Source organism: Natator depressus, chromosome 3 (genome assembly GCF_965152275.1).
Source record: "Natator depressus isolate rNatDep1 chromosome 3, rNatDep2.hap1, whole genome shotgun sequence".
NCBI classification, from domain to species: Eukaryota; Metazoa; Chordata; order Testudines; family Cheloniidae; genus Natator; species Natator depressus.
In genome coordinates, this window is record NC_134236.1 from 69,195,582 (window position 1) to 69,217,556 (window position 21,975).

Sequence of the window (21,975 nt, forward strand, 5' to 3'; positions counted from 1 at the left end):
CTGGAGCGCGGGTGGGAGGGAGCTTACCTGCCGCCAGCCCCCCACCGCCAAGCCAGAGCTCTTGACCCAGTTGACTCGGGCGGAGGAGGCTGCTGAATAAATGGCTTGGCATGCCTCCACTCGCGCCAAGTCGCCCGGGTCCTGGACCACGAGGAGGACGTCATCGGCGTACGCCGACAGGACCAGCCGCAGCTCCGGCTCCCGCAGCACCAACCCCGTCAACCTCCTGCGGAGGAGACAGAGGAAAGGCTCGATCGCCAGAGCGTACAGCTGGCCTGAGAGGGGGCACCCCTGCCGCACCCCTCGCCCAAAGCTGACCGGTTCGGTCAGGGTCCAGTTGAGCCTAACCAAACACTCCGCGGAGGCGTACAGCACCCGGAGAAAACTCACAAACTGAGGTCCGAATCCAAACGCCCGCAGGGTGCTCAGGAGGTACCCATGATCCACTCTATCGAACGCCTTCTCCTGATCGAGAGACAGGAGGGCGAACGACAGACCGTCTCTCCGCCCGAGTTCCAAAAGGTCTCGGACAAGAAAGAGGTTGTCAAAAATGCTGCGACCCGGGACAGTATAGGTCTGGTCTGGGTGGATCACGTCCGCCATCACGGACCCTAGCCGCAGCGAAATTGCTTTCGCTACGATTTTGTAATCCGTGCTAAGGAGTGAGAGGGGACGCCAGTTTCGTAAGTCGCGGAGGTCCCCCTTCTTCGGCAGCAAGGCAAGCACCGCTCGCCTGCACGACAGAGGGAGGACCCCGCCCTGCAAAGACTCAGCCCAGACAGTGACTAGGTCTGGGCCGAGGATGTCCCAGAACGCGCGGTAAAACTCCACGGTCAGCCCGTCCATGCCCGGAGATTTATTGGTGGGCATGCGGCGGAGGGCTTCCGAGAACTCGGCCAGGGTGAGAGGCAGCTCTAGCCGGTCTCGGTCGCCCACGCTGACCGTGGGGAGTTCCTCTCAGAGCACCCCGCGAGCGCCAGGATCGGTCGGATCCGGGGAGAAAAGGCTTGCGTAGAAGTCACGGGCCCTCCCACACATCTCCTCCGGATCCGTGAGGGGGGTGCCGTCTTCCGCTAGAAGGCAGGTGACGTGTTTTTTGGCCCCCCTCGTTTTCTCCAGGGCATAGAAGAAGCGGGAGCCGCGATCCATCTCCCGAAGGAGGCGGATGCGGGACCGGACAAAGGCACCTCGGGCCCGGTGGTCCTCGAGGGCTCGAAGTTCCTCCCGCTTCTCCCGGCACGCTCCGCAGAGGGACGGGTCCCCGGGGCTGGCGGCCAGGCGCCTCTCCAGCTCTAAGACCTCCCGTTCCAACTGCTCTATCGCTGCATTTCTCCGTCGGCTGGCGCCCCGAGTGTAGTTGCGGCAGAAGAGCTTGGCGCGCACCTTCCCTAGATCCCACCAGCGCCGCACCGAGGGAAAGGCACGCCACTGCTCCCGCCAGGCCAGCCAAAACTCCCGGAAGGACATCACAAAGCTCTCGTCCTCCAGCAGGCTGTTGTTAAAGTGCCAGTAGGCCGGCCCCGGTCCCTCCGCACGGAGGGAGACCGTGACGGTAACTAAATGATGGTCGGAAAAAGGGGCCGGCCGAACGGTGGAGGAGTGGGCCTGTGAAAGATGGAAACGGGATAGGTAAATACGGTCTAACCGAGAGCGGTGTGACCGATGGGCCTCCACCCGGACAAAGGTAAACGTGGAAGTGTCATCTGGGTGATGGTCACGCCAGACGTCCACTAGGGAGTGATAGTCGACTATGTCTCGGAGAATGGTCGCGGCGGCCGGGCTCGGCTCGGCCCCCGAGCGGTCCCGCTCCTCGAGGGTAGTGTTAAAGTCCCCTCCCAGGATCAGGCACTCGTGCGAGTCTAGGGTGCCGAGAAAATCGGACACCTGCTGGTAGAATTGTGGCCGCTGTGAACTCACTTGCGGGGCATAGATATTAACAAGATTGACCACGAGCCCCTCCAGACGAACTCGGAGGTGCAACAAGTGGCCCGGTACGACCTCAGTGACCCCTAGCACCTCGGGCCGCAGGGCGGGGGAGAACAGGGTCGCCACTCCAGCTTGCCAGGTCGTGCAATGGCTGAAGTATACCCCGTCCCCCCACTCCAGCCGCCACCTATCCTCGGCGGTTGGGTCCGTGTGGGTCTCCTGCAGGAAAACCACAGAGTACCCCCCCTCCCGAAGGTAGGAGAGCACCTGGGACCTGCAGAGAGCCATCCTACAGCCCCTGGTATTCAGGGTTACAATAATGAGAGGTGTCATGCGGAGGGCCGGGGGGGTGGGGAGTTCTCATTGGTGGGGGTGCTCATGGCCCCCGGCGGGTCGCGTAGCAACCCGTGTCCCATCCCGTAAGTAAGTAGATCTTTCCGGAAGCCGCGGGCCCGCTCGTAGGCCGCGGCACCGCGCCTCCCTTGCCCTCTGCCCTCCTTCATAAGGGCCCTTGCGGCCTGAACAAGTTGATCGAAGTCCCCCCATCGCTGGAGAGCCAGCTGTGCCCTATTGCGGGCACCACGGGTGTGCTCTAAGAACTTCCGTAGTGCATGCCGCAGCTCATGGGGGGATGGGGTTACAGTTTCCGGGGTACTCCCCGATGGGATTCTTAATACAGCCTCGAGGTCCGCTAAGGCGGGTAGGCAGGGTGCGGACCGCCGACGGGGCGTCTGACAGGCTGGGGTTATTAAATCCATCTCGTGCCTTGGGGTGGACGGGGATGGCAGGGGGAAAAGCGCAACTCCTGATGAGTCGCAACTAGAAAACGTAAAGACTGCTCCCTGGGGGGAATCTGCAAAAGGCGGAAAAGAAATAACCCCAGGGGCGGCAGTAGCCTTGCAGGAGGAGGGAAATTGAACCGGGACAGGGGTGGGGGCAGGGGCAGAGGTAAGGCCCTGGGCTTCAGGAGGCGAGCAGCAAAAAGAAGGTGCCTCCTGAGCAGGGTCGGGGGTTAAGGGGCAAGGGAGGGGGCTCCGAGTAATGCTAGATGCTGGCTCCGGGGTGGTCGTGGCAGCCATGGCATCAGGTGGTAAACCACTTTCCGTGGGGTGCTCACCCGGAAAGGCAGTCAGGGGGAGAGAACATGGGGAAAGGGGGCCTGGGGTGAGATTGCCTAAATCGAGGCTGGCCGGCAGTAAATCATCCCCTCCCTGGGTGACCGGGGTCAAATCTAGGGCCTCAATCTCTGCATACACAGAGGAGAGGCCGTCTCCTACTACCCTGGGGGCCTCTCCGCTAGGGCCCGCCTCAACGGTCACGTCGGGGTTCGTAGGGAGTTCAGGTGGTATCCGGTTAGAAGGGGCTTCCTCCGGGGCTTCGGAGGGGAGGGTCCCCCGCGGAGGGGGGATTCCTCCCTCCAATGCCAGTCTATCTTCACCTCCCGACACCAGCGAATGGATCTCACTCGTGGCCGAAGCGGGAGGCTCAAGGTCAGTACCTCCCTTCCTGGTCTTCCGGGGGGCTTCCGCGTCAGATGGATGCAGCGGGGCTCGAGCCCTCCGCTTGCCTCGCTTCCCCTGGACTACAGTCCAGCCCTCCATAGCGTCATCTGGGGGTTGAGTAGCAGGGGGCGGAGCGGGGCGCGGAGGCAAAGGTTCAGGGGTTCGGGGGGATAGCGGTGAGGCAGCAGGAGGGGCGGGGGGTTCTCCTTGGGGCGAGCCCTCTCCTGCACCTGGTAATAGCTGTGCCACACTCTCCTCCAGAGGCTCTGCCGAGGTGGTTACAGCAAGAGCGGGACTCCCGTGGTCGCCCGGGCGTTGTTGGAAAGGTACCTCTTGGGCCCGGACGGGGGCAGCGTTGGATCGGGTGGGAGGAGGGGTGGTTTCAGGTGCCGGGTGGCCAGGGGTGTCGGCAACGACAGGGCCGATATCCTGCCGGGTCTCGGGGGTCTCAGGTGCCCCTCTCCCCCGGGCCAAAGGGCAGTCCCTGCGGACATGCCCCGCCGAGCGGCAGAGGTAGCACCGGGCCTCTCCGGTGGAATAAAAGACCCTATAGCGGGCTCCCTGGTAGGGGACTAGGAAGGACCCCTCAAGCGCCTCTCCGTCACGCACCCCCGCCGGCAGTGAAATCTGCACTTGCCGGCGGAACGAAAGGACGTGACGGAGGGCGGGGTCCTTGCAGCCTAACGGGAGAGGGCTGATAGCAGAGACGAGTTTTCCCAGGGCAGAAAGAGCGGGTAACAGGGCAACGTTAGGTAAAAAGGGAGGAACGGAGGTGAGGACGAGGCGAACGCCCAGATCTTCTAGCGGTTCTAGGGGGATAAACACCCCTCCTACCACTAGGCCCTTCTCCACCGCCTCCTGGGCGGCGGTCTCCGAAGCCAGAAAGAAAACGACCTTCCCATACATCTTGGAGGCCGCCACAATGGCCATGGGTCCTACCACCTTCGCCAACGCCTGCACGTATGCCTCCACGTGGGGCGAGGCGGGCACCAGGAGGCAACGGACACCGTGCTTCCTGGTCAGGGCGGGAAAAGGGCCCCGGGCGCTAGTGATGGTAGCAGAGGTAGTGGGTGGGCGAGATGAGGAGGCGGCAGGCGAGGGGGAGCCTGCCGCCGCCCGGGCATACGTCCTGGGGGCCGGGGGAGGGACGGTCGCAGAGCTGGTGGAGGGAACAGCTGGGAGGGGTGCCACGATCGATGATGAGGCCACAGTGGTGGGGGCGGCCTCTGCCATGGAGGGCCCAGCGGCATTAGCGGGGCCCTTTCCTTTCGGCCCGCCCCGACCTTTCCGTCGAACTGGGGGGGGGTTCCTAGAGTCTAATGGGGCAAGAACCAAAGCAGCAGTAGTAATTGCCCCGGTGCCTCCCACTGCCGAGGCCCCAGCGGGGGCGGGGGCAGGGGTACTAACAATGGAGGCGGTGGGGAAATCCTGAGGGGTGGGCAGGGGGGTAGATGGGGAAGGGACAACCAATTTCGTTGGAGGGGCCTTGCGTCTCTCCATCTCTGCCATTGTAAGCAGGGAGAGACAGGGAGACACCGGAAGGAGGGGGGGGGCAAAAATCGGGGTCCGGTAGTAGGGGTAAACTATGGGATAAACAATCCGGGGGTGGGGGGGTGGAGGGAGAACGACCCACCACAATTGTCCAAAGAGTCTCGTTTGGTTGGTTGTTATGCCCGGTCCGAAAGGCAAAGTCCAAAGCAAACAGCTGGATCCGAAGGCAGATGGCAGATTGCCAGCAGGGACGAGGCAGCGGGGGCCGTGATAGTCGTAGTAGTGGTGGGGGGGTTGGGGGCACCGGTGGATCTGGGGGTAGCTCCCTGCTACACCCCTGTGCCGCCACAGACGCAGCTGGAACGCAGTCAACTCCCCCCCCCCCGAGGGTATAATTCAAAGGAAATCCCTCAGTCTTACGGCCTCTCTCCACGATGATTCATAGCTGCTCGGGCGAGTTCTCCGGCCTCTGGCATCTGTTGCAGCTGTTGGCTCTGTCCCAAGGCTCTCGGCAGCTAGGAATGTTGTAATGATAAGAAAAAAGTCCAGGCAAAAAACAAAACGGCTGGGTCTGGGGGCGTCCACTCCCCTCTCTGGACAGCGGGTCGGCAGTCCTCCCCCCCTCCTCCGGGGGTTTCAATTAAGCAAAGAGCAAAGTCCAAAAGCAGGCGTCTGGGGGGGGGGGTGCTGGCGACCGGCCAGCACACTGACGCAGCTCAGAAAAACGGGAGAAAACGAAACCAAAAAAACAAAGCGTCCGGCCCAAACGCGGGGGGGGAAACTAAGCGAAAGGAAAAGTGTGAAAAATCTGGGGCAGGGGGCTTCAGGAAAGAAAGGAAAGCAGATAGCTCAGGAGCGAGCGAAGAAACGATTCCGTCTCCTAACAGGGAAGGTTCCAGAACAATCAGGAACCTTCTGGAGACAATTAAGACAGGCTGATTAGAACACCTGCAGCCAATCAAGAAGCTGCTAGAATCAATTAAGGCAGGCTAATCAGGGCACCTGGGTTTTAAAAAGGAGCTCACTTCAGTTTGTGGTGTGCATGTGAGGAGCTGGGAGCAAGAGGCACTAGGAGCTGAGAGTGAGAACGCGGACTGTTGGAGGACTGAGGAGTACAAGCATTATCAGACACCAAGAGGAAGGTCCTATGGTGAGGATAAAGATGACGTTGGGAGGAGGCCATGGGGAAGTAGCCCAGGGAGTTGTAGCTGTCGCACAGCTGTTCCAGGAGGCACTCTAGACAGCTGCATTCCACAGCGCCCTGGGCTGGAACCTGGAGTAGAGGGCAGGCCTGGGTTCCCCCCAAACCTCCCAACTCCTGGTCAGACACAGGAAGAGTCAACCTGGACTGTGGGTTCAGAAAAACGGCCAAGCTGAGGGCTGCCGTGAAGCTCCAAGGCGAGCAAATCTGCCAATAAGTGCAAGACCCACCAAGGTAGAGCAGGAACTTTGTCACTATATATATATATATATATATATATATATATATATATATATATATATATAGTATATTATTCTCAAGCCTCCCCAGGAAAGGAGGTGAAGAGGTTTGGAGGATATTTTGGGGGGATAAGGCTCTAAGTGACCCTTCCCTGAATTTTTGTCTAAATCACTTGGTGGTGGCAGCAATACCGTCCAAGGACAAGGAAGGGAATTTATGCCTTGGGGAAGTTTTTAACCTAAGCTGGTAGAAATAAGCTTAGGGGGTCTTTCATGCGGGTCCCCACATCTGTACCCCAGAGTTCAGAAGGAACCCTGACATGCAACTTTCAACTAATATTCCAGAAAGGTACAATACTAGAGAGGCACTATTCTGCCTCAGGGAATGCTATCATCTAGATCGGGGCAGGCAAACTTTTTGGGCCTGACGGCCACATCGGGGTTCCAAAACTGTATGGAGGGCTGGGTAGGGAAGGCTGTGCCTCCCCAAACAGCCTGGCCCCCACCCCATATCTGCCCCCTCCCACTTCCTGCCCCCTGACTGCCCCCCTCAGAACTCCCCACCCATCCAACCCCCCCTGCTCCTTGTCCCCTGACTGCCCCCTCCCGCGAACCCCGCGCCCCTAACCGCCCTCCTGGGACCCCACCACCTACCCAACCCCCCCTACTCCCTGTCTGCCCCACCCCCTATCCACACCCCCGTCCCCTGACAGGCCCCCAGGGACTCCCATGCCTATCCAACCCCCCCCGTTCCCTGCCCCCTGACAGGCCCCCCCCAGAATCTCCGCCCCATCCAGCCACCCCCTGGTCCCTGTCCCCTGACTGCCTCCCAGGACCCCTGCCCATTATCCAACCCCCGCACTCCCCGCCCCTTTACCATGCTGCTCAGAGCAGCATGTCTGGCAGCTGCACTGCCCGGCTGGAGCCAGCCATGCTGCCGCGCTGCCCAGCAGGAGCTCACAGCTCTGCTGCCCAGAGCACTGGCAGCATGGTGAGCTGAGGCTGTGGGGGAGGGGGGACAGCAGGGGAGGAGCTGGGGGCTAGCCTCCCCAGCCAGGAGCTCAAGGTCTGGGCAGGATGTGGCCCGCGGCCTGTAATTTGCCCACCTCTAATCTAGATGCTACATGCAATGGGAATGTTGGTCTGTGAAGAACTTCTTGTCAAGAGAGATGTGCACGTTCAAAAAAAGGTTGAGGCAACTAACTATTCCAACCACACCAACAATCTGGGATACAGAAACCAGCCAACAAGTCTGTAGCAAACTAGAAATGGAACCAAGATTGGCCAAGGATGAGGGGCAATGATGTATAAGTTTGATAAACTTACCTATGCTAACTATAAAACATACAAAATAAGTCCATTATATGCCTTTAGGACCAAACATATTATATGTTTATCTTCCTTTTTTTCTGTAACAAACCCATTCCTGAACCACCAGGAGGTGCACATGCTTAAATTGGGTAACCAAGTATCCACAATGGTGTGAAAACCTGTCACTGTTCATTACCTCACCCTGTTTCTTCACTATCTCCCCTTTCTCCCCCGGCAACTCTCACTCACTATGTCATATTCTTGTATTGCAAACTCTTTGGTTTGATTGTGGTATGCAGAGTTTAAGCTTCTATGCCTTGGCAGTGGTAAAAACTATAAACCCCACCACAATATCCATGAAAGTCTGACCAGTAGATCTGTTTCATGTGGTGGTGAACTCAATTAATCTTGGCTGGTGCCAATGGGAATCAAGCTCAAAACTGTACATTCGTTGCAAAAGAGACTGAATTGGATCTGGACGATGTTATGGTAGTAGAACTGTGCCTGGGAGTAGCATCTGTTTCCTTGTTAGGTTTTGACCAATTTTGTTCATATGAGCTCTATATGTGACAGAAGAACTGTCGTCAAACAAGCTGCCAAATGGATCCTTTCTCTTGTGGCTAGTTAAAGTCAGCAGGGAGCTACTGAATGTTGGAATGTTTATCAGTAGAGAGGGTTATCGGCTCCAGAGTAGGCGCAATGTGCTAGCTTCACTCATGTAGTCATTTTCTAGCCCTTGTTTGAGAAACCATCAACAGTTTTCCCAACTAATGCCCTGTCTCTTTCTCCTTTTTCTTGGAAAGGATTATGTAAGCTGTGGCAAAATAACTCTGGCATCATTTGTAGACATCTTATTTTGCTGAACCAGTCAATCAGACTTCAGGTCTGGATATGGTACTTAGACTGCAGTATTAGTTGATCTCCTAAATATGGACAAAGGTCAGGTGTGCATGCTGATGTTGTTTAATCAGTCAGGAACATTTTATGCCATTGATCACAAGGTGATGCCTGTGGACCATGGCAGGGGTGAATGGATTTGTACCTGGATGTCTCTGTTCTTCTCTTTAAAGGTCATCCAAGAAGGTAGTTTGAGGCAACTACTATTTGCAGGAAGACCTCTGTTGTGTGGGATTCTGCAAGGTTTTATTGCCTCTCTTGTTCAATATATATTTGAACATGCTGAGGAAGAATGAGGCAGAGTGGGCTGCAACATAGGGTTCTGGCCAGTAATTTGCCCAGAGTGGAGTTGCAGTTTAATTTACTTTCTCTCCCAACATCCACTAATGCTGCTCTTTAAAGTTCAATAAAGCTACAATCAGTGGCTACTTAGAGATGTAGTTCAAACTACCACTTCATCCTACATAAATCACTGAGGAAGAGACTGCTGTAGGACACCCAATAGCCCTCACATGTGCACAAATTTCCCAAAAGTAGATTTAACACTTTGATCATCTTTCCAGTAAGATGGGACCACAGAACATGTGGATACAAAATGTGAATATCACATCTCTATTTCCAAAATATACTTTTTCTTCATAACTGTCATCTTGTTCTATGAAAATGAACTGCTCCATTTTGATCAAAGTAGTATTTATTATGCAAACTCTTAATAACTACTCTTAAAATAAATAATCTTGTTTTAAAATAGCAGTAGTTAATCTTCACTGAAATGGTAATTTAATGTGTTAAGAGCCCAAAGTGAAACTGGTCATTAACTGAATAGTGAAGACTGCCAGAAGATTCATTATTGCTTAATAATGGAGAACATAGCGTACTGAATTATTTGTTTTAATCCCAGAATCTACTGGGGATTGAACTAAAAAAACTTTCAATCCTAAAAAATGTTTTGTGATCTTATTTTCTTAAAACACTGCAAGATATCTTGTGTAAACATATGCTGTATTTCAAAACTCATTTTAACTTAAAACTATGAGACTTTTACTTTAAAAGGAAAATATATATGGAAATGTATCATGAAGAATACTTATTCCATAAGCATTACTCAGGGCAGTTCATAAAATGACTACTGCATATGCTGTTGTATTCAATTTAATTACTCCTTATTGGAACAAAATTTCTATGATAATAGCATTGTTTAAGATTACGAACAACATTATAATATAAAGGGATTCTGGAAAACTCAAATGGTAATTATAAATGACTTCACTAAATTATTTTATCTAGTTGATCATGATATCCAATCACAGAAGTCTTCTTAGCTTCATCTAGTTTGTGAGACTTTAAGAGATATTTAATGGACAAGAGAGAAAGCTGCAAATCACTGAATTCCTTCAAGGCTCAATTCATAGCCTTTTCACTTTCCTAGAAGTTAATAGCATAAGCTGTTACTATTTAGACAGCCTATATATATATATGTATGTAAATATACACACACACACAAAATATATCTAAAAGCAAAAACGTTTTATAACCCCTTTGAACAGATGCTAGAGTTATATGTTAGACTGAAATACTCTAATTTAAAAACAGAACTAAAATGCCATTGAGTACTTACCTTAAATTAAGCCCATTCCCTCAACATAACCTTAAAAAAAAGCAATACTTTGAAAAATAAATGGGAATTTTCACTACAATTGTTAATTTGATTTCCAAATTTTCAGTTCACTTATTTCCCTTCCTCAATTAAATGACAGGCCATGCCAACCATCTGCACTAACTATCAAACATTCATCACATGCTTGCTTACTATAACAATATAGATATTAGCACTATCTTAATTCAGTTTGTCTGCTGTTAGGTTCTACAACATAATTTCCTTAAGATCAAGAAAGTCACTAACCAGATGAGCACAGGAATAAAAACCGCAAATCCTTAAAATTACTTGCTCCAGATGAAGATAGAATGCACCAAACTACTAAAGATATGGAAATCAAATTTATGCATAGAAATTTCTATTGAGTTCACCAGATCAACCAACAACCCTGAAAAGAAAGAAACTATGTAGAATTAAGCTATAATAAAAAAGAAATTAACATTAGATAACAGCCTTAAGAACCCTATATCTAAATGTTATGCTCAGAGAGGCAAAGCATGAAGCCTGTAATGTCTCAGAAATCTCATGGGAGACCAAACCACTAGAAGGAAAAACTGCAGAGAGTTTCTCCTTGTTCCAGGCAGGGGAGCCCTTCATTTCCTTCTGTGATGCTTCTGATGTACCTGATACCAGATTTGATAGATTTAGAAGAGTCAAGGAGGGTATACTTTACGTTCCTTCTATATAATGAATTCCAATAGGAAGTTCAGAAGCCAGAAATTGAATTCTATGTGCAAGATAAGGATCTAACAACTATAGAACATGACTTCCTTTCAATGGATGCATAGGTGCTGGAACTATGGCTGCTGGGGGCGGCACTTCCGGCTTGAAGTGGTTTCCATCATATACAGGGTTTACAGTTTGCTTCAACAGCTCTCAGCATTCCCACTACACAAATTGTTCCAGCACCACTAAATGGATGTCAGACTAAAGATTGGAAGCGGAATCTCTTGATTAAGATAAGAAAGGATAAGTCATTCAGACCAAAGAAGGGAACCATCTTATGAGTCACTTGTATTAATGAAAGAAAGATAGCATCGTAACATCATCAGCTCATACACTCTGCAGGCTGAGGACATCACCACAAAGAAAATCTTGAGGAAAAAAAGAATCCCAGAGCTATGACTAGGATAATCACAATCTTCAGAGGATCAAGTTAAGGCTCCAAGAGAGAAAAATGCTCTTCGTTAGGCCTTGATGTAGGAAGCAGTCCTTACAAAATCAACAACAAGGTAAAAGGATCCTAAAGGACTTGATCTCTAATAAAAGAATACCAAGAATTTTATGAGCACATTCCGATTTCTCTTTTCTTGGAAAAAGGCATGTAAAGGGGCAAGGCATGTTTGTAAAAGACCACGCATTGATTTTTCAAATTACTGAGGGGCATTGTCAGGTATAAGATAACACACACTTTTCCTTACTTTTCTTTTTATACTTTTTCTACCCTCAGTTGTGTAATTTGATAAGTGGCAGGGATGTAGGTCACAATCTACACCATCTCACAGAGTGTCATGCTTCAAAATGGATTAGTGGGACACTGGTCATGGGTGTCACAGGGAAGCATTTTAGTGGTTGGTGGGGAAACTGGGAGAAAAGAGGGAACTTTCTTCACTGGCTTTCTCCAAACAGGTCCAATAAAAGATATTTCCTCACGCACCCTCTCCAATATCCTGGGACCAATACAGCTACAATGCCACTGAAACAAGAATCTCTTTACAGATAAAGAATAATTGGGGATGGAGGAGAGGCTTTTGTTAACTCAAAAGGTAAATAAATCTAGAGAGGTTAATTCTTTCATTTCTTGAAAAACAGACATGATTTCTGGAAAAAGATAAACGGTCATCTGCTAGGGCAGGTCTACTCTATGGGGATAAGTCGACCTAAGTTATGCAAATCCAGCTGCATGAATAACGCAGTTGGAGTCGACTTATGTCAATGGACAAAACTGCCTTGTTAACTTACCTTATGCTTCTCGTACTGGTGGAGTACCGGAGTCAATGGGATAGCGATCGGCGGTTGATTTAGCAGGTCTTCACTAGACTAAATAGCTAAATCGACCCCTGGTGGATCGATAGCCCCGCGTGGATCCCCCAGTAAGTGGAGACAAGCCCCTAGAGTACTTCCATACTACAGTAATCGGGATGGAAACACCTGGAATACATGGTACTGTTCAAATTTCTTCCTGAAGTAACTTGATTCTCTCAGAATTTGTGCTCTCTTCATGAATTTATAAGATACAGTACACTGCAGTATATGCAGAGGTATCCTTTGTATTTTAGTGTGATCGCAGAACAAAGTAAAATAAAAAAATACTAATATTTACCCTTGTCTTGGCAATCTGGAAACAATTTTACAATGAACTTTAAAAAGTAGTAACTTGGGACAACCAAGTTTGATTTGGGAGCAGCAGACAGCTCCTCCTTTCTTTAAATGCTGATATAATGAGTAATTGATAAATATAGATGAAAGATTTTAACTAATCCATCATAATGATATTTCTTTACATCAGGTTGTGTACCCATCTGCTGCAAACATACACATTTCACTATAACAGTCTATGAATACCAAGTAAGATAATACTTAAGGGAGAATGCAATAGCCAACATATTCCAGCTCATAAGGTAGCTTACATACTGTAGTAGGAAGAAAGCTTGAGACATAAACCCTTGTATTAGAGGCCTGGTATAAGACAGGACCTGCTTAAAGAATTTGGCAAGAATAGGGCTGATATTGCGGAAATATATTGTGGCAGAGCTCCGACCTTGTTCCTGTGGGTTCCGCGCTTCCAGGTGGTTTATGCTAGACTCAGAGGCTCACTGTGACCCTCCACATAGCCCTTCTCTCTCTGGGGCCAGGGTACAGTTTACTGAGCCCTTTTCATCATAAGCCAACAAGAAGGCTGGTGAGAGAACTCCCACAGTCTGTTATCCCTACGGGCTTTTTCCAGAACAGTTTAGCCTCCTGTCCTGACAGGGGCCTGTCTTCCCCTCCCAGGAGGTTTTTCTGTAGTGGCAGGTTGGGGGGAACCTGGGCCCGCCCTCTACTCCGGGTTCTGGCCCAGGGACCCTAATGATAGCAGCTGTTGGCAGCCGACCTTTCACTGCCGGAGTTGCTACATTTCCCTGGGCCACTTCCCCGCTTCTCTTTCTTAACGCCTTCTTCACCCTTACCTTAGGGCTCCCTTTCCAGTGGCTTGAGGATGTCTTCATTACCCAGCCCTTCAGCTGCACTTCCTCTCCTCTGGCTCCCTGGCTCTCCTTGGCCTGACCGGAGTGAGCCCTTTTATACTATCAGAGGGGCCTTAATTAGAGTCAGGTGTTCACATTAGCTTAACAGCTTCAACTGACTCTTTGCAGGCTAATTGGAGTCATGTGTCCACCCTAGCCTGGAGCAGCCCCCGCTCTGGTCAGTCAGGGAACAGAAAACTGCTTATCCAATGGCCAGTATATCTGCCTTCTACTACTCTGCTGTACCCAATTGGCCTGGGTCTATCACAATACATTTTTAAGACGTGCTAGTTACAGAGTGTTTAAACAAACACATTTTGATATTAAGTGGTACCAGAACATCTCGATATTAAGGATGGTATAAAAACATTTTCCAAGGATAATAGGAACACACTGATCCCTTTTAAAAGATAAAGTTAGGATGACTGTACATAATAGAGATGTTTTAATCAAACCAACATGTACAAGATGATGGGTGATAACTAGTGACGTCAGGGGGCAGTAACTAACTGTGTGAAAGGGGCAGTAGTAACTTGTTTGTATTGGGGTATAAAGAGGTATCTCAGAGGGAGTATCTTTGGCCAGCTTAGGGAGCAGTGGAAAGTCACACCACTGACTGTGCTGCGTCCATTGTCACAAGCATACACGTCTTAGTATCCTCGTAGAATCTGCCAGGTGCTATTATCGTGCTTCGTCAACAATAAAGCTGGCCGGGTGCCTTCACTGAAAACCAAGTCTGTGGATTTATCGGGAAGTTAATTGAGGTCTGCTATCTCTGCAGAGCTGGGACAGCACACTGAATGAACACACACGCAGCCAGCATCTGACCACACAGACAAAAGATGGCAAGCTTCCATTATTTACATTTAATATAGCAGAAGATAAGGCCATTTCAGTAAAGAAATCTTCCACATACTTTATTTCCCATTTTAATTTGTTAAAGAAACTATGAAACCAACAAAATACCACAGAGACCCAGCAGCCTTTGGGGGAAATGTGGACTACTATAAGTTGGGTGCCCAACTGGTTAAAGACCCTACTCAAAGAGTAGTTATCAATGGTTCGCAGACAAACTGAGAAGGGCATATCTAACGGGATTCTGCAGGGGTCAATCCTAGGTCTGGTATTATTCAATAATTTCATTAACGATTTGGATAATGGAGTGGAACGTATGGTTATATAATTTGCAGATGACACCAACCTGGCATAGGTTGCAAGCACTTTGGAGGACAGGATTAGAATTCATAATGACCTTAACAAATTACAGAATTGGTCTGAAGTCAACAAAATTAAATTCAGTACATACAAGTGCAAAGTACCTCACTTAGGAAGATAAAATCAATTGCAAAACTACAAAATGGGGAATAACTGGGTAGGTGGTAGTACTTCTGAAAAGGATCTGGGGATTATAGTGGATGACAAATTGAACATGAGCCAGCAACGTGATGCAGTTGCAAAAAAGGCAAGTATCATTCTGGGGTGCCTTAACAGGAGTGTCATATGTAAGACACAGGAGGTAACTGTCCCGCTCTACTCAGCACTAGTGAGGCCTCAGCTGGAGTAATGCATCCAATTCTAGGTGCCACACTCTGGGAAAGATTTGGACAAATTATAGAGAGTCCACAGGAGAGTAACAAAAATTATAAAAGGTTTAGAGAATCTGACTTATTAGGAAAGGTTAAAAAAAACTGGGTATGGTTAGTCTTGAGAAAAGAAAACTGAGGGGAGACCTGATAACAGTCTTCAAATATATTAAGAGGATGTGATCAATCGTTCTTCATGTCCACTGAAGGCAGGACAAGAAGTAATGGGCTTAATCTGTAGCAAGGGAAATTTAGGTGAGATATTCGGAAAAACTTTCTAACTATAAGGGTATTTAAAGACTGGAATAGACTTCCAAGGGAGGTTGTGGAATTAACATCTCTGGAGTTTTTAAGAACAGGTTAAACATCTGCCAGGGATGATATAGACTTACTTGGTCCTGCCACAGAACAGGGGGCTGGACTAGGTGACCTCTCAATTTTATGATTCTATAACCATACACATTCTGTCACTGACTTAAATGGGAATTTTACCTGCACAAAGACTGCAGGATCAGGCTTTAAGGATCAAATCAGAACTAAAAATTGATCATTACTATGTACTACTAACCTGAAAAAAGTCTTTCAGTTGTCTGACTTAAGGAACAAGCCCAAATATTTAGCCTAAATAGTCTTGCTCTTGTATATTTCAATCAGACATTTTACACTGCTTTAACATAGCAGTTGGTAGTTTGACTGGAGAATGGTTTATAAATATGTTTTACTAAACTGCATCATATTTTAATTAGACATTTTGCTTGACACTACTTATATTAAATATAGAATGCTTATGAATAGCATGACACTTTTGGTGCTGACAGGATCAAAGGCAGATTTCCATTTGGAATAATGAAATAATTATTTATTCTTAAAGGACACAGCAATGATTCTTTGGCAAATAGCAATTAGAAGCAGTAAAACTATAGCTTAGCTGATAAATATGATCATTAAGTCATAAAAGACTTTTCAGAAACTGTGCAATCCGTTACAATAAAGTGTAATAATGGTGTGGAAATAATCTGTGCTTTCCACTGTAATGTCCTCCCTCTCAAAAATGACTTGAAAGATTAAGAAGTTCAAAAGGTGGTTTTGTTTGAAATGTCGCTGACAAGTAACCTAAAAAAAAAAATCAATATTTTGTTTCTGGTAATTAACCCAGAATCAAAATTAATCAAAACATGATGCAAGAAAACACTGAACTTCTCTGACAGCTAAATATATAAATGTCATTGGAAATAACCCCAGAAAACAACAAAAAACCAAGGAAATTACATTATTTTTCATTTATTTTTCTTGAAATTATATTGATTCCTTCAAAAGTATTTTGAAATATCAAGACTGAGAATTAACTGGGAATTGGTCCTGCTTCGAGCAGGGGGTTGGACTAGATGACCTTCTGGGGTCCCTTCCAACCCTGATATTCTATGATTCTATGACTATAATCATACAAGTGTTTAATAACTTTCAAGTAAACCAAAAGTCATACCTTAATTTGTGCAAAAGGTCTGTCAAAACTTCCAACATAAAGAAGACCAACATTCTGGGTAAGTAATCTAAAAAAAGAAAACATAATTTAAGACATTGTTTGTAACTAAATGCATGTCACTGTAACCATCTTTACTGTCATACTGCAGAACTGGTATTGAAAATGAGATAAAATAGAAGTTAACAGTTTGTAGGATAAATTAAAGAGAAAGGACACACATTAAAGATGGAGCACCATATCTTGTGAATTGGTAATTTATATTTCTTCTGTAAGAAGTGCTCCAATAAAGTCATTTCACAATACCTTTGGTGCCCGGCCACATGCAAGAATGGCAGGGTACACATCATTTCCATCTAGTATGGCTCTTTAGAGTAACAATCAACAAAACTGCAACTTTAAAACAACAAAGACAAACAGATTCACCATTCAAAGCAGCAAGTCTAACAGATTTAAAATAGTATCAGACAAGCAACTGTAACATTATACAAAGTGATATAACTGAAATGAACCAAAGTGACTTATCACAATGCAACAACAGAAAATCTGAAAGAATCTCTGCTGTCATTTAATGGCTTAACAAATAATTAACATACCATACATCACTCAAAATCATTTCAAGATATTCTGTTTAATCTTTTAAGCCACCATATACCACCAAACATTTAGCTAGAAATAGGGTAAAGTGGCTCCAAAAAGTTTGTGTACCCCTGAAAACAAAATTATTTTGATTCCTGAAGCAAGGACAGATGCTATACAGGACCTCAAGAGGCCAATGTTACTAAGAAGTTCTGGAGCTCCGAGTGCCAGGCGGCGCAATTCTCTTAAATACAAGTGTATAGTTGCTTTCAATGAAAAGCAGACAGCTGACAGCAATGGATTAATGTACCACTCACACTAATGGGTCATATTCAGTTGTGAAAAATCAAGTTTGGAATGTAGATCTCCAAAGTGAAAAAGCTAGTGTGCTGGTCAGATGGTTCCAAGGAGAGAGAGGCACATTTAGTAAATATTTAACCATTTCTAAAATAAAATAAAAGCATCGGAGGCTTGTCAACAGAGTGGTTAAGTAGTAGTGCCTAAAGGATTAGTAGTAAGCAAAAAAGGGAAATACTTCCCACAATAAGGGTTCAAGGGATATCACTATGTTTTGGAAGAGATACACAACAGCAGCAAAGTGTGTTTTAAAGGAATTTCAAAAAGACACTATTTCAGCACTTGTCATTTCAGAATAAGATACACATATAAGCTGTTTCAATAAAGGCTACAGAAAAAGGGAAAAAATGTTTTATAAAGTTATAGAAAGTAGTTGTGCCTATGTTACACTGCTATTTTCTCCACACCAGAAATACAGAACCATTGCAGGTGAGAGTCTTTACGATTCTTTCAATTGGTATTAGTGAACGTCTACAGAAGCTCATGATTAACCTTTCCAAAGAAACATGCAATACATGCAAGTGTAATAAAAGGCTTGTTGGAATAAATTGCAGTTTAACAGCCCTATCTACATAGTTTATTTTACTAATACTAGTTTGTTCCAACATCTGTAAAACATAGTGTACGCACTTGCCTTATTTATTTATTGAGACTAATGACACAGAATTACAGGGTTATTACCACTCCGTCAATATTAGCTACTTTGCTTGAAAAAGTGTTTCATTCCTTATCATCTTTTTATCTATATTCTCATACTGCCTTAATTCAGAATCGATTGCCATGAGATTTAAAAAAAAAAAAAAAAAAATCAACAATCACCTCTTTGTCTAGCCTTGTAAATAATCAGCTTTTGTCTAGGGAATGGTATACTGCCTCTGTAGATATCTCAGAAGCATTTGATTTAGTGGATTAATATGGCTAAAGGAACAAACTTTAGTGCTAACTAAAAAAATAATTAAGTCATGTCCCAAAAATTTAATCTCCAATTATATTCAGTTGTATTAAATGTAAACGAAATGACCATTATATTGGCTTAAAGATCTAATTTCTCCTTTTGATTTTTTTAAAATTCCCTTGTGTCTTTCCTTTGTCAACTACATGCATCTAAGCTATGAGGAAACAGAAACATTCTTAAACTTAGTTAAACTTAGTAAATCAATTTAATACGGTATACAAATTAATATTCTACAAGAGTTGTTCTTGTGCTCAAGGCCACAACAGCCACAGCTAGAGATAAAACACACAAAGGTACCATTATCAGTACAGTAGGAGCAGAAAGCAAAATTTAAGATTCAGAACTCCTCCCTCCCCTTGGCTCCCCTAAATATTAAACAAGACAAGCTGATTGACACTTCTGCTTTGGAGTTCCTGATCCTCTGTGCCACTCTCAGCTCAAGCCATATGACATGACCCACCATGGGTTAGGGAAATTAGGAGGGCATTGCTCAGTTGCATGAAGCTGAGTATAGGGCAATGGCACTGAATACTGCCACCAATTTCCCCAGGTGGTGGTGGTGGTAGCTGATATCTCAACTCCTAAGGGTAACAAATGCAGAGAGAGCACAGCTGCTGCTCGCGTCTCAAAGCCACCCGGGCCCATATGCCACTAGCCTACCAGAGTTATCACCACCTGGCATGGGAAAGTGTCCTACCACGGATGGTGAAATAAGGCTGCCATCCCTAGAAACCTTCGGCACAGGATTGCAGTGTATCTCCATGAAATTTTCATTGAGAACTCTCAGCAGGATTCAAGGGACATACCTGTGTACATAAAAAAATCTGCTCCACATGCCTTCCCCCCACCTAACCCTAGAGTAGAAATGAAAAAGCAGAGAGCAACTCTACCTCTCTTTGTTGTACCACTACATCTTCTAGTATGAGTAAACTAATGAGAAGTCAATAGCTGTGTCCTGCTAATTTGGGGGTGCCATCCCTGTAAAGGAAAATTTATTTACACACTTACCCGAGGTTCCTTCCCCTTCATCGGGCTTGCCTGTGCTTGACTGGTGGGATTGGCTGGATTGTGGTGGAGTCAAAAACAGGACCTGGTTTATTGCACAGCTGGATCCCTTGGATGTCTGTCCCCATCCTCCTCCACTACCTCCTCTTTGTCGTTCACGACAGGGGCCTGTGACTCAGGCTTCGCAGAAGTAACCACAGTGGTGTGTGGGGTGGTGGCGTCTCTGCTGAGTATGGCACCCAGCTCACTGAATCGACTGTTGACCTCCCTGATCTTCTGGTATGCCTGCTGCAGTTCCTTGGCTTTCATGTGGCAGTGCCGCTGGTCTCAGTCATATCCCTTCTATTGCCTATCCTGAGCAATCTGCTTGTACATGTTGACATTTCTACTACTGGTTTGGAGTTGTGCCTGTACAGCCTCTTCTCCCCACAGGTTCAGGAGATCCAATATCTACTGTCTATTCCAGGTAGGAGCATGTCTGGTCAGCTGGTCAGTTGTGCATGACAGAGAGCAGATAGAGATATGCTCATCAAGCTGGCCAACCAGCAAAAGGCATTCAAAAATTTGTGGGGGTTTTAAGTGGGGGGAGGGGGGACTTCTGATCTACGTGACCCCAAGCAGTGGAGCTCACAATTGTGAGCACAGCCATCAGTGTCTGGCACTGTGGGACAGCCGTTGGAGGACTATTAGTGTTGATATAAAGTAATGCAGCATCTACACTCGCACTGCATCAATCTCTGTACATTGACTGTGGGTCAATGCTGCTCTGGGAGGTGGTGTTACTATGTCAGAGTAATGGGGTGCTTACATTGGTGTGTAGTCTGATCTATAGATTATATATTATGTATGTATTAATTATATTGATTACTTAAGAATTTCCAGTTATTGTTTTGTGGGTTGATAGGTTCTTGTCCCAATATCAGGCCCAGTATTATTAAAATTAATATTTAGTTGGGAACCCTGATGTCCACGGCTGCAACACTCACACTGTAGGAGGTCTTCTATATTTAAAATAACGTATTAATACATTTAGCAAAACATGTAGGTTCCTTGCATTACTACTGAATATAATAAAGACAAAATATAATGAAGGCAAGGCAGTGAATATAATTAAAGGCAGCTAGCCCTATGGGCTACAGGTGGGAGACAAGTTTATGTGAAGACACGTGTACAACTAGGTTGATGCACAGCAGCTTATGTTGACCTATCTTTGTAGTGTAGACCAGGCCTTAGAGACAAAAAGTCTCAGTGATGTCTCTAAAAGCAACATTTCCATGCTGCGGTGAAAAATCTGAAAAACAGTCACTCATTTCTTAAGTGCACCAAGCATATAAGATGAATGAGTTAGGTACTTCACACATGCATATAAAAGTGACAGAGGTAGAACACTTACATGGTTTTAACTTGAGAGACAACTACACAAAGGAAAAAAAGCCTCAGTTCAAAGAAAAAAAATACTCTGGGTTTTTCTAATTACAAGGAAAACACTTTATAGAAGAACATCTTGCCTTAATGATTTAATATTTCAGAAAGGAAAAATGTAAGTTAGCCTATTGTTTTTTTCTTCTATTGCACGAAACCAAATCAGAAACAGGGTTAATTTCATACTACATGTTTCTTTTCGATAGATTTCAGTGCTAACATAAAGTGACTGTTAAAACATCTACATTTGTCCTGAACAAATTACTGTACAAGGTTTTAATTTTGTTAACTTATTATGATGCTTTTCTTCCTCTGCACTATTACATTAGTACACACTGCAACATCTAGACACATCACATATTGCAAGCAAGCAGTACATAAATTATTATTGAATACAGTATCTTTTAAGATGTTAGAGCAGAAGAAAAGATGAATACAGCCAAACAGAGCAATCATTTCAAGTGGTGGTTTGCTTTAGATGTGTTACACCAGGACACAAAAAGCAAAAAACATAGGATACAACACTAAAATTTCTGATAGCGTATAACGTAACCTGCATATTTACGGATGCACAGCTTACAGTGAAAGATTTACATGTCAGTCCTTCTTTCAAAATCCTGAGTACTGTGGGGCTGATTCTTGTATCCACGAACTCATCATTGTAAAAGAGGTTTTAAAGTGGGGATAGAGAACCTTAAATAAATAAGAAAATGGCCCTTTATCTTGTAAAACCAACACTTGAGCATGTGTACCCCAATGTAGTAGCTATATTATAAGAAGCTCTGTGATGTGTATTATAGAACAAGATAATATTTAAACAGAAACAAATCTCTATTGAAGAGTCCATCTAGGTAGGATATACTCCCCAGACAGAAGATAAAATGACATAATACTGTAAAATGATACCATGCTTGATCTTAGTAAAAAGACCAAGGAAGGACAATCTTTTGCACACTCCTATCATATCATATCTATCTGATAAGAGTATGCAAAAGATTGTCCTTCCTTGGTCTTTTTACTAAGACCAAGCATGGTATCATTTTATTTATATATATATATATATATATATATATATATATATATATACACACACACACACACACACACACACACACACACACACACAGAGCGAGAGTGAGCATG

At 46.0% G+C, this 21,975-nt stretch overlaps 1 protein-coding gene across 2 annotated transcripts in view; it reads right to left on the minus strand.

Moving 5' to 3' along the window:
* The window catches only part of RNGTT (RNA guanylyltransferase and 5'-phosphatase), a 457,144-nt gene that overhangs the window by 72,426 nt on the left and 362,743 nt on the right, over positions 1 to 21,975 (minus strand). For both annotated transcript variants that reach the window (XM_074948099.1, XM_074948098.1), the window contains one exon: positions 16,518 to 16,584. In XM_074948099.1, the coding sequence (XP_074804200.1) occupies positions 16,518 to 16,584 (67 nt within the window). The remainder of the gene's footprint in view (positions 1 to 16,517; positions 16,585 to 21,975) is intronic.